This window comes from Strix aluco, chromosome 8 (genome assembly GCF_031877795.1).
Source record: "Strix aluco isolate bStrAlu1 chromosome 8, bStrAlu1.hap1, whole genome shotgun sequence".
Classification (NCBI taxonomy): Eukaryota; Metazoa; Chordata; class Aves; order Strigiformes; family Strigidae; genus Strix; species Strix aluco.
In genome coordinates, this window is record NC_133938.1 from 24539740 (window position 1) to 24558615 (window position 18876).

At 36.5% G+C, this 18876-nt stretch overlaps 1 protein-coding gene across 3 annotated transcripts in view; it reads right to left on the reverse strand.

Annotated features, from left to right (window-relative positions):
* The window catches only part of CAMSAP2 (calmodulin regulated spectrin associated protein family member 2), an 89052-nt gene that overhangs the window by 66675 nt on the left and 3501 nt on the right, over positions 1-18876 (reverse strand). For all 3 annotated transcript variants that reach the window (XM_074832710.1, XM_074832712.1, XM_074832711.1), the window contains exon 2: positions 9704-9963. In XM_074832710.1, the coding sequence (XP_074688811.1) occupies positions 9704-9963 (260 nt within the window). The remainder of the gene's footprint in view (positions 1-9703; positions 9964-18876) is intronic.

Consider the following 18876-nt stretch of genomic DNA (forward strand, 5'->3'; position numbering starts at 1 on the left):
AGTCAGTGCAGTTTTGTCCCCTTGTTGCTCTATGTACTCTGCAGAGCTGGTAGTGAAGCTCTCCTTATGTTTACATGACAGACCCACACCTCCTGCTAAAAGTGGCTCACTATTTTCCATAATAGGAAGAAAGCAGTGCTCTTAACCAAGGAACTGTCTGCTACAACCAGGCAAGATTTTTAGCTTTCCCCTATCCAGCACAAGGGCATTAAGAAAGATTTCTTTTAGCATAATTTAAATAAACTGATGAAGAAATACTTTTGAGGTAGTCTGTAAAATAATTCATGGATTCTTCTTTTTCTAAACAGCTTAGTTACTATATGCCAAAATATACTTAACCTAGCAGAAGTGAGACCACTCCTAAACATTCAAGTAACCTTTTCACATATTTCAAGACATACAAAGAAAGTTCACAGCAGCAACTAAGGGCCAAAAGCTGAACCACACTACTTAACCGTGCTGTTGAAAGAGGAAGAAAATGTTCTTGAAATGCGTTTAACAAAATAGTATTTCTTTCAAGGCTGATGAAAAAACTTCCTGACCTGTTTAGAAAGCATTTTCTACATGGTACCTGGCATCCTTCACAGACTGTAATTCATACCATCTTTTTTTCATAATCTATCTCCTTCTAACTGTTTTTCCCTGTTGGGCTTTGGGAGTGGTTTTTTTGGTCTTTTTTTTAACTTGCTCTTTTTTTTTTTAAATCAAATCATCACCCCCTTTTCCCCCCGTAGGTTCACAGCAGCATAAGCAACACTAAGAACACAATCAGAAACTCTTTGGTTCAAAACTTCAGTTTGCTCAAGGCAGAATACCAACTATTTTTTGCAGCCCTCACAGCACTCTGTGCTTCCTAATTAGCAAGGAAATGAACAAGACAGACAACAGTAAATAATGATGCACTGCTTCATTTTCTCATGAAAGGCAGGAGACTTGACTTGGGGAGGTACTACCTTCTCTTGAGGTACATATTCACTTTATTTCCTGTCATCATTCCAACAGCAGCAGTTTGGTTTATTTAGTATATTATGTATCTCAACTGGAAGATGTGCTGCAATATTCGCTCCTCATTTTAGTAAAAGATTAAATTACTGTCACATTTTTGCATTAAAATAAACATGAGTATGTGCTGCTATTTCTGAACATTGCCTACTATGTTTATCTGGCAAAGGTAAATGTAAGGCCAGTTCTGTATAGATCAGGGATTTTATGGCAGTTCTGAGAACACACTTTCAATGCAATACAAACAGCATGGTCTATTCAAAAGCTCTGTGCAACTGAAATGAATCCTTCAAGAGCTGTTAAAAAAAAATCAGATTTTGTTATTTTCCATTTGTATTCTTAGTGATACAAATATGAAATGCCAACCACACTGATGGAACCCTGAATAAGACCAGAATCCTACACAGATTTTTGTACTGAAATTAAGGATGCAGGAAGAAAAACATTCACAAAAATGAAAATTTAAGCTAGAGAAACACAGAACACTTCCAGTTTTCTTTTGTGGGGAGAGTTGCAAACAAAGGAAGTGGATGGGATCAGTTTTTTAGCACTAGAGTTGCTACAAAGGACCAGCAAAGAATCACTACTTTGTATTCTTTACAGACGTAACTTTGGTGTCAGTAGCTCTGCTACCTTCTGCATTAGTTGCCACCCTTGGTGCATAAGTTGAGCAGGCAGCATTCCATGACAAACTCCCAAAGAATGTTGCAGAAGACTTTGTGGTTACCCATGTCTTCCACAAATTTCTGATACAGATATCTACATTATCTTTTGGAGTTAATTCCTATCTTTATTTGCAGACAGTCCTTGTTAACCAGATTTCAAAACTGATGCTCTAAGAATAAATGTTGATTTTCTCCCACAATAGGTCTTTCTAATAAATAATGGTCTGTTACTGCAATTTTTCTTTTCAGCTATTTGTAGGCTAACATACATATGAATGAGAGTAAGCATAGAACAATTTAATTATGTAATTTTATTTCACCTGCAGTTTCTTTCAACTGGCTTAGATAAACACAGAAGTGATTCAATTTGACTGCAGCCAAGATAATAATTTACAGTGCAAAAGAATGGCATTAGTAGCAGATAATCAGAGTTCAGTTTCAGAAAAGGTGCAGGCCAAGATTAAGTACAGTCTTCAGTCCCAGAAAATTACAGAACTAAAACAAACACTACTGTAACAGATAACCTTTATGTTTTGTGCATGCTAAATTCTAGACAAACTTACTGTAGAACAACATCCCAAGTCATCGCTACTATTTACATGACACAGAAAAAAAGCATTTTCTACATACAAGACAAACATAATTATAACAAGCAGCAGGCAAAACAAAATTCCCAGGCTATGAGTCAACATAAGCTGCATCAAAAGAGTAAACAGGACACTAAGTTAAAATGATAAGAGCAAATACACCTTATGAAGAGTTATAGCAGTTATCACAACCAATGCGTGAACTGGCACCTCGTGCTTGAGGGAGCTTAGTATCCACATGGTGATAGTATGTCAAACAGATGTTTGCGCAATGCTGACCGAAGTGAGACAGTTTATCTGACACAAGCCCAGCAAAAATACTGGATCAGTGTTTTCAAGCAGATGAGGACCTTACAAGGAGTGTGTTTGCAGAGATGAGTCTATAAATTGAGCAAAAAATATGGAACATTTAAAGACTACATTATCCCAGCCCAAAACCACAGCTGACTGGTTCAGTGCAGCACATTAAACTAAACTCATGTTGTTTCAACACTATATTTGCTTATTATTTTAATCTTCTATGAAACATACCACTACACAAGATGTTTAATATCACAAGTCAGTTAATATTAGAATCCAGTATTTTAACTAACAAATTATGGTATCTATTGGCTCAAGTCAAGTAACTGCAAATTCTTTTTATGTGTCCTCATCTAACAAGTAATTCACAATAGCACAGGAATGGAAACTTGTTACATCATGCCTAAAACCAGGAAAAAAAAAAAATCTTCACGGCAGAAGCCACATCTTATTCCTTTGTTCTATGAAGTGTTTAGTACACTTTTTGTTGCTTTACAAAATTAAAGGAATTCTACACCATGAACAAACAGAGGCTGCAGCATGTAGCTGCAAGCTAAATGGATGAGCTGCTGGAGTCCTTCGTCAAGGAGAAATACTCCACTGATGAGAGGGACTGTCATTTCAAATGAATGCAGTCTGACAGAGAGACCAAAACTGCATTACAGGATGAGTTAACCATTTATTGTTTGCTGTCTTATCCAGAAAGAGATCCAGATCCTGGCTACGGGTACAAAACCAGCACTATCAATCCCCCTTCACTCCACATAAGTTTCACGGGCTATGACTAATTTAGCAATTAGTACTGCACACCAGGAAAGCAAAACTGCTGCAAACGTCCCAGGAATTGACTCTACTCCCTTCTTACGGGGTTCACATCAATCAGCTCTACCCTAGTCCTGTGAAATGAGTACCCCTTGGGAAGTAGGCTACCAGAGAGCCCATCTTCCAGTTTAGCTGCTGAAAGAAACAGAGTTTGTACTCCCCAAGATGACTCCACAACACAAACCGTAAGTGCAGTGGAGATTTGCCTCAAATGCACACTCCTGATCACTACTAAAGAGCTAATACAGGCACCCCTAATTATACCTCAGTTATAGCCCAGATTCAAAAACTGCTACAGAGAGAATTATTGCCAGACTTCCTCACAGAAGGCATCTTCAAGGAAGAATGTAATTTGCAGCTAAATGGATAAACAATTTGAATTACAGTACACTACTTTTTATATTAAAAACCCATACTCATGAATACATCTCTGAATTAGGGAGGTAACAATTTTAATCCTACCAGCTATTATGGACTTATTGCTGGGGTTTTGCTGAAGCTTCATATTCCCTTGGCATCTTGGCTGACAATTGTAGAATTGTACGGAGGATTTAAGTGTTTCTTGATTAATGATAGTACTTTTCAGAAATAATTATATATGGGTATAAGTTTAAGGTAGCTGCTCAGCTGGCTGACATTCTTCTGCAGCAGTATTTTTCCAAATTAGAGTTCAGATTTTAACAAAAGTTACACTTCTCAATTGCATTATGCTTAGTACAGCTTTTATATTTTCCTGTATTGAGAAGATGATACAAAGAAATATTTGACAGTATGGCATATTTACCTGGAGACAGTATTTATATACAGAGTATGAACTAACCTTTTACTAGTCGCTAAATTTTATTTAAGAACTAAGTATCTAAAAATGCCCTTTTTTGGCAGAAACCTTGCAAGACAGTAACTTCTTTTTTAAGTCAGATGAAAATGCTCTATCAGTATTCAACAATAACGGCAGCAAGATGGATTTTTGGCACTAATCTGGTAATATTCTGTAACATTACTGTATCTATATACTCCCCAGTACACACTGGTTTTAAACAGGTATTCAAGATTTGACATTAGTACTCCTCAGGTTTGAAGTTTAGCTGGTTTCAGCCCCACCACATTAGGGACAGAGACTAGGCAGTACAGAAGTCCATAGCTTGGGTAATTATGCAACTTCAGTATCCCTGCAGAGTATCAGGCTGCACAGAACTAAGATGCTGTTTTTTTATTCCTTTCCCCAATGGCAGAAGTGCATTGCACGGACTTGGGGGAAGGAAAACACTTCTTAATTCTTCACTGCATCTGTTCATTCTTCCCTCCACTTAAGGCAAATTGAAAGAGATCACCAGCTTATGAATACAAAATGCCCAGTCTGATTAAATACCGGAATTGTCATAAAAGGATTGGTCTTGTCAAATACATTATTCAGTTGATATAAAATTACTGCCATAATGCAGAAACTTGTCTAGAAGTCTCTTTTGGTTTGTCCTGCAAGAACAGAAATGTTTTTTTTTAAACGTAACAATCAAATACAGAATCACAGAATCATCTAGGTTGGAAAAGACCTTGAAGATCATCCAGTCCAACCATCAACCCAACATTAACAGTTCCCAGCTACACCATATCCCTTAGCGCTATGTCAACCCGACTCTTAAACACCTCCAAGGATGGGGACTCCACCACCTCCCTGGGCAGCCCATTCCAACGCCTAACAACCCGTTTTGTAAAGAAATACTTCCTAATATCCAGTCTAAACCTTCCCTGGCGCAACTTGAGGCCATCCCCTCTTGTCCTATCACTTGATACTTGGTTAAAGAGACTCATCCCCAGCTCTCTGCACCCTCCTTTCAGGTAGTTGTAGAGGGCGATGAGGTCTCCCCTCAGCCTCCTCTTCTCCAGACTAAACACCCCCAGTTCCCTCAGCCGCTCCTCGTACGACATGTGCTCCAGACCCTTCACCAGCTTCGTTGCCCTTCTCTAGACACACTCGAGTAATTCAATGTCCTTTTTGTAGTGAGGGGCCCAAAACTGAACACAGTAATCGAGGTGCAGCCTCACCAGTGCCGAGTACAGGTATGATTTAAAAAATATGAAAAAAAACAAATTGCCTTCCTCTCGTGTACCTGACTTTTGAGGGTTTAAGGCAATTTGGCTCATAAAATACGAAATTTAAGATAAATCAACATGGAAATATAAAAGTTAATCTTGACCTGAACAGTGATCTATGCATATTGTATCTGGAAGCATTAAAACAAAATTACTGCATAATTATCAGAACCATGCTGAATTCTTCAGCTATTTCTGATTTCTATAGCCTGTCAAAATCTCACATATGATTTCCATATGGAAGTGCCTGCTTAAGATTTTTTTTTTAAATGCAATTGGAACTTGCCAGCTGAAATAAGTAGCTTTGGTCGTATTTTTGCAACTTTCACACACTTTTTAAGCATCAGGTAATTCTTTTTGTACTCCTCACCTGAAGTATAGTTTTCAGGAGAAAAATACCCTGGTTTTGGTTCAACACTGTTTCAATTCCAAGCTCTAGGCTATTGCTGCACTGTGTCAATTCTAATATAGCAGAGCCAAGATCATATGAATTTCAACCTGGAGACTAATAATGTAGTATATGGTTCTTTTGCTCCACCCTACCAAAAATAAAGGCAACAGGATGATCCCATTAAATAAAAAGATTTAACAAAAATAAACATAGAATTAAGTTTTAATAGTTTGCAATACATGGAGAACAGAAATAGAGGTACCACTGCATAGTTCTAGTGTTATTGCAATCTCTCAGGAACAGTTTCAATTACAAGTTTTTAAATCAGAACAAGCCTAAAGAATAACCTACCTTTCAATTTTATCAGAAAAACAAATATAACACACGTGAACAAGCCAAACCTAAGGAAGAGTAAACCAAACCAGACTCCACATGGACTTCCCTATCCCTACATAGGGCAGGCTTTAACAGAAGCCTTTGCCTCTGTTACTGTTTATTTCACACATGCCTCTCAATCCCATTCAACTAGAGGAAACTAATATTTATACATATACATACATCTAAGTATGTGTATACAGATATATACACACACAAACACAAGAATTTGCAGCTTCTCAAGTCAGATACTAATACAGCCAAGTCAGTCATGACTAACAAGGGAACTACCACCTAACCCAACCCCATGACATGAAGAAACACATCCATTTCCTAGACTTTTGTAAGACGTTAATATATAAGGTGCTTCCTAGAACAAGGTTCAGTTATAGCTATCTAAGAAACAGAGAAGGCGAAAATTTGACATGCCTACTTTAGTAAGTAGTCATACATGAACTAAATCCACAATTAATTGCCACAGCCATCACTGCTACAAACGTACAGTATAAGGAATTCCCGGTCTGTTGACAGCAGCTACACACATAAAGCACAAGTAAAATCAAAACATTTCATACTCAAATCTCTTTCCATAGTTTCATTTTATAATGTAACTCACGCCTTTCCAGCTATAGAAACGCAGTACCTCTGAGCAAATAACAATAAATGTCCTCTAACAAACACCAACATCTTTCCCCTATTCATGGGGAAGACAGGCTATCAAAGAGGAAGACTACTATGCTATTTTCTATTAAGTTCCTCAAAATTACATTGAACATTGGTTTAACACAATCTGATCTACTAGAGGAATGTATGAGCTAATTATATATGCAAACTTTCTGTTCTACATAATTGAAAAATAAAAATCATTCCATGGTCTAAAACAGGATATACATCTTTGTAAGACTTGTAGAAACTGTGACATATTGAACACTAGGAAGAGGTACTGGAAAACATCAAGGGGATAATTTTATGACTCTGTCAATACTGCAACAGCCAGATTTTAAGTTCTCTGCCAACTTTCCTAATTGTATAATAAGGAAAAAGGTTCAGACTTCCCAATTAAAATTTAGCCTTGCTGCTAGGAACTTGCACAGGGACATGAGCATGGCATCATAAACTAAAACTCTTGGGCTCAGAATATTAGTACTGAGACTACAGTTTCACAGCCATTTCTTTGGTAGCAACTGTTTCAGACATGGCTGCCCTTCTGCCCAAGCCAGTTGTGTTTCTGTTCCAGTGTTCCCTCTCACTGTCACAGCCCAGCTGCTTGTGAACTAACTCAACAGCATCAGTATACTCATCTGCTGCTGGTACTGGAGTGGGGACAAGCGACCTGCGTAGAGAGGAATCTGGGGATGTCAACTGTTCTGACACTAACACTCAGATAACTACTTGCTGGACTACGCCTACACAATGCGGGGAAAAAAAAGACACAAACACCAACCCAAGCACAGGGGAAATACAAAATTGCTGTTGAAAAGCATTTTAAGCAACATTAGTTACTGAGTTAAAGATCAGCAAACCAAACTAGAGAATACTGACTCTAGAAAGGGATCAAATGAAAAAAAACACAAATGGGAAAACCACAGGCTCATAAATGCAAGTCAGTAATCTTATTTTCCTTCAGAGAGAAGAATGAAATTAAGTTCTGCAAAAACACAAACAGTTAGGAAGTTTGTTTCTTAACCTCTTAAATGCTTTGACTACCAAGATCATAAATGCTTACTCCTAAACCACACATGACTGTTGCAAGTGTCCTGCAAATTCTATACCACTTCAGTATGTCCTGTTTGCTATCTACAGCTTCATTTACTAAAATGCCACTTGTTCTTTGATGAACTCTCCTTTTTAAAAAGGGTATCAAGATCAGAAAAAGAGACTGGCAACATTTCAAGTTATCTACATTCACTGATCACAGATTCATCATAAGGAAAAAGTTTCTTGACTAGTTCTATTACTGTTAATTTATGTTGAAATATTTGTATCTTCAGTTCTTAAGCATCCTATTGAAACAATTCTCAAATAAAAAGTAACAACGAAGCGGATGCAAAGAAGATGCAAAGAGTCTTTGTATCACAGTAACTGACTACTGCCACTTCTAAAAAACATTTGCACAAACTAAGAGACCTAATACTTCTTGGTAATACTGTGTGGAATAAGTCATTAATTAGTAATTAGTAGCTTTGATGTCACACTGTAAAGCCTCTGCAACTTATCACTTGATACCAGCTGATCAAATAAGAGACTCTCTAGCCATATTCAGCCAAATAATTGTTAGTCTTCTTACATGTTACTGAACACAAGTTGCTAATAAGTTGATGATAAAAGGCACACACCTCCAATTCTAGCAGCAGCTAGAAGTCACTGACCATAAAAGTATCAAAGGAGTCAAAGTAGAGCAGTCAGCCAACTCCAGAGGCTAGATTAAAACAAAAAAGGCCCTGGGAAAACTAGACTGTGAAGTCCAGATTCAGCTAATGGATGACAGAACATTTACAAAGTCTCTTCTCTATCAGACATTTTATTCCCTAGGTCCAAAGTATTCTAATCTAAAAACATCAGATTGTGTCACAAATACCTGCAAGTATAGTAGCAACAGCAGCTCCACTGATACCACAATAAAATTTGCTCATGATTTCAAGTTAGCAAGCCTAAGGTTTGTATTAGAATAGAAGTTGTCAGCTCAACCTCTGCAGGGTCATACTTTGTTTACTGAATTTATTTTCTGTATCAAACATTAAACAATAAAAAGGGTGAAAATAATTTTAAATAGTTCACTTTAAATATAGTTGAATCTTATTCTACCATCCTGTCATTTTATCAACACCATATGTAGCCATACTTTTTACAGATAAGGTTTTTTTAAGACTCAGCTCCAAACAAGGAAGAAAATCCATGACTTAGGAGAATAATAATAGAATCATTAATCTGTTGAACTAATGTTTTAATTAGCAGTTTTATGAAGCAAAGACATATTATTAGAAGTCTGCATGAAAGAATATACCATTGACTTAATATGTAAATGGTGACTATTGAATATTATTAGGTTCAATTATCTGTCATCAAAAGCTTGGTCTGTATTTTTTCAACTTTTAACCAAAGATTTCTATACGGAGGGAAAAAAAACTATTTTCAAACCACATTTCCAACACAGAAATATTCACCGACAGTCAGTGCTGTACAACTGAAAAGTGATCATACTGTCACTGCTATATTTAAAAATGTAACACTTGAACTAAGTGGAACAATAGGTGCTTTCAAGCATTAGTACAGAGGAAATACACCTGCACTGACAGCTATGAGGAGACGGTAAAAACAAACCAAAACAATCATAAGCCTCCCAATAATGAATCACATTTAACTCTTGAGAACAATACCTCCACATAATGATGCATGCTAAAAAACAGATACATAGTTATTGGGAGTACACAGAATAGAAGAAATGTAACATACAAGCTTTAAACACTCACCATCTGAATTGGTTTTTTGTGAAGATCTCGTTCAGTCACCAACTTTTCTTGGTCAGTGACATAAAGGCCTTTTTGTGCCAGGGCTTGTATAACAGCATCATGACCTAGAAGTGGTTTTGCAGCATCACTCTTGAGAATAAGGCTCCCAGCACGACAGTAGAGTTCTGCAGACAGCAGCAAGTTAACAACAGGTGGTTTAATGTGCTCCTGGTCATACTGGTCTGTGTAAAATGGTTCTCGGAGTTCTTCTGGAACATTTTCTACAAAGACCAAAAAAAAAAAAGCATTAGTATCAGAAAGGATAGATGTAGTACTAGGCTTTTTTTGTATGTATGAACTCAAAATTACATTAAAGAAGGCATATGCAAGGGAAGGCCAGAGTCTTTACCAATCATCATGATATAAAACACTGGAGAAAAGTGCATACAAAGACAACATTTGAACTATAAATAGAAACTTAAGAAAAATTCAAAAAGAGTTCTGCACCACAAAGGCCACACCAGAAGGCCAACCTGTGGTTTACAGCATCATTACATTAAAATTTCTTGGCTTCTCCAAATACATGCCCAAACTTTTTCATTTCCTTTGGCATAACATTATATAGGTCAAAGGCAGAACACCACCCATTTAAACACAAAATCCTGCCTCTATTACAATAAAATGGAAATGGAACATGGTATTTTATCACAGAATAATTCGAGACGAAAAAGGAAACTTCACCTCAGCAGCCTTCTATGTTTCATATAGGCAAGAGAAATTTGATTATTATACTGTTTCAAAGGTCATGCATCACCGAATGATGACAATCCAGCAGTTAAGCATAAATACGAATGTTATACTGGAATTAAAAGAATGAAAACAGAGGTCAAAAAATGTATCAATTGCCTTCTGAAAAAATATTGAATTCTTACTTGCCTATTTGTTTGCCGACTTTGCTTAAAATTGTGGCTTTACTCATTTTTCAGTGAGCTGACTTAGCACCCACAGAAAACAATGCAAGATTTGTCAAGTTTATGCTGAGATTTTAACCCCAAAATTAGCATTCCAAGACAATCTAACAGTTTTTCCAAATACTTTACACAACAAAATACAGGCAGACTATATTTAGAATTGTCTACCACAAAAGTTAATAGTTATAAATTAAATACGGTACTATATCAAATTAAATTAAATCACCAGTGAAGTGGAAAATAACTTGACATGGTTTTTGACTTCATATTTCTAGATGTACAGACTGCAAGATGCTTCGCTTTCCCTGTGTAAGAATTTCACTCTCCATTGTAAAAATCAGCTAAGCCAACAGCACTTATGGGATAAAGAGTATGTGATTCTTTTCCTGAGCCCAAATGGGAAAGCCAAATTAATTGCAACAAGGAAAAAAAGTGGATAGGAAAAGAGTGATGGAACTCCAGGTTCCTATCCCCTTTGCCTTCAGCTGGATAAGTGGCTAAACAGACAAGGTTTGAAGCAGAGGGTGAAGTAAACAGCCCAATACGGGTGGAGCAGGGGAGAGAAAAAACAGAACATGCCATCACAAGATAATGACAGATTATCTTCTTCCTCATACATATTCTATTACAGTTCATGTGCTTCCATTACGGGCTTTGGAAGAAGAGCTAGCTGCTTTCTAGCTGTGAAAGGAGAAGATATGGATTATAGAATGGAAAAAGGAAAAGAAATATTAAGACATAATCTCTTAGATGTCATAAGGATGGTAAAAAAGCCTAAGATATAACTTCTTACTTGCCAGTTCTGAATACCAAGGGGAAGAGAGGTATAGTTTAAGATTTGCTTAAACCAGGAGCCTAAATTTGGCTAGAAAGCTGACAGCTCTGCTTTAGAATACAGATCAAAATATACTGTCAGCAAAACTACTCTGTCCTTTAAAATACAAGCCCAACAACATTAATTTTTCACAATAATAAAACTACAAACAACAACAAAAAAAATGTATCAGTGCCAGGCAATGATACTGCAATCTTCTCCTGCCACTTCCTAGCCTCACTTACTGTCTTGATAGGATCTACAGTCATCCAATAGTATAAAAAGCACTTCTAATTAAGAAACTCTATTAGCTGCTAGGTATGTGCTTCCCTAGGTATAACTGCCATCTCCCTCAATTCTCCCTGTCCTTCTTTCTTTTCCCTGTTTGTCCATACACTGTCTATTTAAATATTAAGCTCATTATTTCTCAAGTCCCTCATGATCCACCTCTACCCTGGTATCAGGAGCTCAATCCTCATCGTGATTTTATCCTCTGTAATTCCAAATGCCAACTTTTAAAGCATCTTCATGCCATCTCCTCAAGGTAGTGCACATTAAGACACATTTTTTTGCAAATGTCTCACAACGCACAGGCAGCAAATTTTGCCTTTTTAAAAAAACACACACCGCATTTTTGAATCACATGAGAAGTTAGATAGGATGGGGGGCAACAAGGAGGAAGAGATAAAGCCATTTGTAATTTCTTAGAAAACCTAAAAAAGCCTCATGCCCATATCAAAAAATACCTGGAGGCAGGGGCAGTTAGCTACACACAAATTGAAGGTACATATTCAGTATTTTAGATTCACTGAAGACGATGACAGATTTCAAGCCTGAAAATTTGAGCCAGAAGACAAATGCAAAGACAGGACATAATAAACCCATCATCCGTTAATGAGCAATTTCTGATCTTCTGCATCACCAAAACAGACCCTAAAGTGACAAGATAATGCAAAAAATGCATTTATCATGAAAGGATGATGTCCACTACTGGGGTTTAGTAACAAAAAATTCAATACACACAAAAAAAAAAAAAAAAAAAAAAAATCAAGATTATGACTATCAAAGGCAATTAGAATTATTTATAAAGGATATTTCTGCTTCTGAAAAGTACAGCAAAAGACAAAATGAGATGTATGCCATTTCTTTTACTTCACTCATGTTCACAAAAATAAGTCTGGAATAGAAACTTATTGGTGTTCATAAAAATAAAACCAGAAAAGAAATTTATTAGCATAATAGAATACAGAAACGAAGGGCTAGGAAGAGAAACTATGACTACAGACATAGTCTGAATTTATCAAAACATGTGAAAGCATACAGATAAGGAATCCCTGCTGCAACAAAATCAAAAGTGTTCATAAAAATTTCTGTCAGAGTTCCCTTCGCACAGACAGAAACACATGCACTTTTCCCCATTTGTAACATGTATCAAACTGATATCAGAATAGAACTTGATAGAAGATTCAAACAGTGTTCTCATTTTTGCTATAGCTTAAAAAAAAAAAAAAAAAAAAGAAGCAAGCACAGCAGCTAGACATAGAGGAAACATCCTGTTAGTGATCTCAGAGTAACAGCCCTTCCAGAATCGGCAAGCATTGCCCCTGCATTCCTGTGGAAGGGACTGCGAGGCTACATCCAGTTCTCAGCAGATGACCAGAACAACCAACAGGGTCAAAAGCCTTTATTAACAATTCTGGCAGGACTGGAAATTGTTGAACAGCTCTGTTAGGCAGAGAAGAAACAACACTATTTCCAAGTATGTGTGTTTTACCAGTCCCTTTCCTTTGCCCATCTTACAAAGACTTCCAAAATTCAACTCTGAAATAAATGAAACGTTTTAAAATAAATACCTTGTTGCACATACTGCCATAAAGTACCATTTGACCTTGAAATTTGTGGCAAAGTACAGCCATTGTGTTAGAGAGATACATTGGGGACACTGAGTTCAGGGAGCTAAGCACATGAAATCTGGCTGAGACCAAGGGAACTGGGTCTGTTTCTGCTGGAGAGGATGTGAATCGAACTGCACTCTTCCAGCATCCAACGGGCAGGTTTCAGAAACACAGACTTGGACTGTGCAGTGGAGTGACAAAAAATAGTGGTCATGAGCTGCAGCAAGGGAGATTTCAACTGGATAGAAGTAAAAAAATTCTTCACAGCAAGAGCAGCAGAGCACAAGTTGCCTGTGGACCTGGCTGCGAAACCACCATCCACAGGGACTTTCAAAACTTGAGTGGGCAAGGCCCTGAGAAACCCTTTCTAACTTTGAAGTTGGCTCTTCTTGGAGCAGGAGATTAAACTAGATGATCTCCAGAAACTGCTTTCACCCTATTTTTTTCCTAAAATTGTCAACAAGGTCACAGGTTTCAATTTTGGAAACCTTTTCTTGGTATGGGTTAAAAAAAAAAAAAGTGACATTTTGAATTTTGTAAATATTGAACGTGAAGAGAATAAATGAAGCTAATATACAAGTTCAACATGCAGGGAAAACAACAAAAAGGAAATACTGCATTAGCCCAAAACAATAACATAATTTTAAGAATGAGGCTACCTTTAAAACAGTATTCAACTTATCTTCAGGTATTTTTTTCATAAACTATAATGGACTCAGAAGTCCTGTAGATGCTCTCTAGAGCAGAAAAAAAAAATAAATTAAAGGACTTATTTCAGGCTTTAAAGGAAACATGGGATTATTATTTCTTCCCACCATAAAATAGAATTGTAACTTAACTTTCCATTTAAACAGCCCATTTTAAAGGGAAGGAATCATCTAAAAATATTTTGTAGCTACCACCCCTGAATTTACCTTTAAAAGTTGTTTTATAAACAAAACTCTCTCCTCAGGTAAGTGTGAATTACTCCTTGGAAGATAGTATGAATTCCTCCTTTGAAAAAAATTACTTGTATTAATGTGAAAAGTCTACACTTTCTTTAAAAACAAACGGTTTCTTTGTAAAATTTCCAGACTTTGACACAGATGAATACAATCCTTTGAGTTACATGACAATGTAGTTTTTCAAGTTTATAGGAGTGAACAATTCCAGATTTATGAGTGTTTGCATTAAGGAAGTCTAAAAGCTTAGAAGTCTTTGTCAACAAGGTCTCTTTTATTCCTGAGGATAACACCAACAAGTTAAAATATTTCACCAATGCTTTCTAATTAAAATATACATCATTCTTGTGAGCCACAAAGCCACATAAAGCCTCAGCCTAGAAAACTTCCATCTCTACAGGTTACTGATGTCAATCAACAAAGACATTAAGGAAAAAAAACCTATTTGTAGAAGACTCTGAGATTTAATACAGAATTATTTAATGAAAATTCTGACTAATACTTTTAACCACTTCCTAGCACAAACTAGTAAATGAATTTATGTCAAATTTTAATGGACTGAATTACTTGACAGCTTTCTGCAGGGCAGCACAGGTATGCTTTTGCCATAAGGTAACAGTGTTATGTTACTTCATTCAGACTCCACTGGTCAACAAGGATTCTGGTGCCACATTTGCCATTTGGGCACAAGAGAGCAGAGTTTGCATGGAAGTCAAGACTCCAAGGACTGAGAGCAGGTCAGAGAAGTGTAATTTACATTATTTTGCTTTTGATGAATTTTTCTAATTGCCTCAGTAGAAGAGGAATACATTTCAACTTGCTGTTTTATTTTGGAGACAACTTCAAGGGCTCTGAGGACTCCAGTTCTAAGATTTACAACACATCAGTAATCCATGGATCAAACTGATACTACTGGAAAAATAAAAATCATTAAACAAAACTTTTAATCAGAAAGTGGAAAACTAAATGAGACAGTTGATATTAAAAAAGAATTTTTACTTTTTGGTTTGTTGTCTCAGTCTGCCACTTATATTTTCTTGGCTAGCAGGCAGTAGGTGTACTTCTGCCTAGAGGCAAGTATCTAAAAGGTCAACCTCTGTAAATTTACAGCAGACTAAATTTCAGCATCACAATTCTTAACTCTGTCTACCTAACTAAACTGAACGCAAGAGATTCTTGGATTTATGATCACAGAAGTACTATGAATAAACAGAACCTACCCTCCTGCCTCTAGATGCCACAAAAATAACTACTATCCACTGCTTGAACAGCAGTTCCACACTTAAGGGATTTCTTATTAAAAAAACAAACAAACAAACACCACACAAATAATCCCAAAACATCCAAGGAAAAACATGCACAGGCTCTACCTTCATAGCCCACACAGACTTTGAACCCTGAGAATCACATAAGAAATGCTCTACTGGGTCACACTAAATGTCTATCCTGTCCAATACTGTTTTCAGTAGCACAACAGGAAGCGCTACTCACAAAGCACACAGAATTTGTCTGGTAGAGGCATTTCCTATTAAAATGGGGAAGTTTAACACCTACTTTACTAAAACCTGCATATTGATTCAGGTTTTGATAAACAAAATAATGATTTCAAATTAACCCTGGCAATAAATGGATCAATTCTTATTAGCATAAATGCCTTCAGAGCTTATTTTTAGGAAAGGTAAGACATGAGAAATATGAAGATAATAGTATAGTTATAATCCCATCTCACTCAGCTAGCACCCTGGCTGTTACAGTCAAGATATGATTTAAATAGCCCATGGAATAGGGCAAAAGATTGTTTTGGAAATTTAGAGAATAACGCTTATTTCCTGAACTACTGTAAGACTTTATTAAACCAAAGAAAACTTTTTGCCAGCCATAACTAGACAGAGATGAGCTGACACATCTGCTTTGGTGTCTGGCTTACAGGTTCTCTTAGTTTAAGACTGCTTCTAATTGAAAAAAAGAATACACACATGAAACAGCTAGAACTATAGAACTCTTATGTTAGGCAAAAAGCTTTCAAACAGTGTATTTCAACTCCATAGCAAAAAGGTTTATTACTGCAACCTGATCTAGTAATAATGTATTGTCCAAGGGACGGGGGAAGCAGGGGGGAAGAAGAACTCTAATTTTTTTGCAAATTCTTGAAGGTTTTTCACCTCCTGTCTCATTTTCCAGAATGATCAGCAAAAACATTCATTCAAAGCCCTGAGTCTACCAAAGCACGTAGTTAAAATTATTACTTTCAGGAGTGGAATTGTATCCAGTTGTGTTCATTAAAATCCACCAGCTAGCTGTAGAAATGAAATTACATAACATCTCATATCAGAAAGGTGACAAGTTGTTGATTAACTGCATATAAATACTCTTAAAGTCACATCTATTGCATTCTGCAGACAGGCACTTCAGCTGTAAAGACAAACAGGCTCAGAATAGGCTCAATGACATGAAGTCATCGAAAGAACAGATTATAAACTACCTCACCTGAGGTCTATCATGTAGTAAGAATCCTGACAACTGTTAACTTACTAATTCACCTTCTGGTACTTTTGTACATGCAGTCTACCACCTCAGATGACTCTGCCAAATAATCCAGAAGGTCATACAATTCTTTTTATTTTTAAAAAGTGATCTACAGTCAAACCATGTTTTAAATGCATTCTACAGAAAGGAGCGATATGATCAACTTCTAAGTAGACTATCTCAGTAGCTGATTAGTCCAACTGATCTCAGTAGGATTGACCAAAGTATCCATTTGTCAGCAGCTATTTTAGAGAGGTGATGGAAGGGAATCTATTAAAAAAAAAAATTTCCTCACATGAATCTCAAACATTTGCTTTTATACTCCAACCTCTTGTGCAAGTTTTTACTAACTGCCATAGTGAGTAAAAGTAAAGAAGATAGGTCTGCTAGGAAAAAATTAAAAGATATTGTGGCCTGCAACACCCAACATAACAGATGTGAGTATTTAGTTAAAACTTGTTTCTGTCAGATACACAATGTTCATTTCCTCCCTTCATGGTTCTACTGGCAACATTTGCAAACAGCAGTAAGTAGTTGCATATGAATTCTGAAAATATTAATCATCAGGAGAAAGCTATTTTTAAGTTTCTTGGGTAACATTTAGTTGCAGATGATGCAACTTGAAATCTATTGCTTCAGACACCTATAAAGGATAAATTTATTGTGAAAACGTGGATGAAGTATTTTCTTTTTATTGCAGAAAACACAACAATGTTTAGGACAAGCACTCAGACTTGTGCAGCTTTTATTTAGTTTTTAGTTTATTCCTGTCAAAAAAGCCTCATGCTAAACCAATGACATTTACTACTGTAGCAGGATGATGTGGATAGTAGAACAGCAACAGATTGTTGCAAAATTGTTCCCATAATTTTGTGAGCATCATACATGTCAGAGATAGTCTTAACTTAGTAACTAAAAATTGGATGCAAAGCTGTCTGAAAAACAACCTTCCAAGAGCACTCAGAGGTCCCCTATCAAATGGGAAGAACATGTACTTCAAGGTTCAAGAATTAGTATCTTCATCTATACTAGCTGAGGTTCTAGAGAACCAATTACAAGCTACAAAGGGACTGAAAGCATTTTGGAGGGCAAAATTATAATTCAAGATGATTTTGATAAGTGGAAGAAGTGGTTTGAAAATAGGATGCAGTTATGTAAGTATAGCTGCAAAGCAGGAACCTACAACTGTACAATTACAAGATGGGAACAACTGAGTAGGCAGCAGTTCTGCAGAGAAAGATACAGAGCTACAGTGAATCACAGACTGAATGAGTCAACAACTCTAGGCTGATGCAAAAATGACAAACATCATATTTGAGTGAATAAATGAGAGTATTATAGGTTGGAAAGATGAAGTAATTTTTCAAATCTACCCTGTACTGGCAAGCATTTAGCTAGACCATTAGATGTAGATTTAAGTACAGAAGTCATGCAAAACCAACCACAGAAAAAATACAGGAAAACACCCCCAAAAAACAAAACACAGAATCTAAAAAAGCTTGACTTACAAAAATGAAGTTGAAAGAAGTCTGTTTTGTCTAGACAGCAGAACAGAGAGAAGACACTGTTTTTATTATGTGGAAGGTATTATAAAGAGTTAAGTCACCCACCATTCCCACATCCACCAGGAATAGGACAAGTAATGGGTTTACAGTGCAAAAGACATCAAGATGTCTGGCTGTTCTAACATCTAGAGATAAACAGAGATTCAAATTGACTAGCAGACATACCGTGGAATCTCTGTAATTACAGATTTTCAAAAAACAGGCTAAACAAACATCTGTCAGGAGCTATGTATATTTAGCTCAGCCTGTCTTTACGATGGTGGATGGATAACAAATTTTCCAGCCACATTTTCTATGACTATATCAGAGTAAGAAGACAAAAACTTCACACTCCAAAATAATTAAATCCAGTTCTTTTGTTTTAGAAAGAAAAAGGACACGGAGCAGCACAAGACCTTTTTAAAATTATTCCTATGAAGCTGGTCCCATTATACTTTTAAGTCAAAGCATGTAATATCAATACAGTTCAATCACCTCTTTGG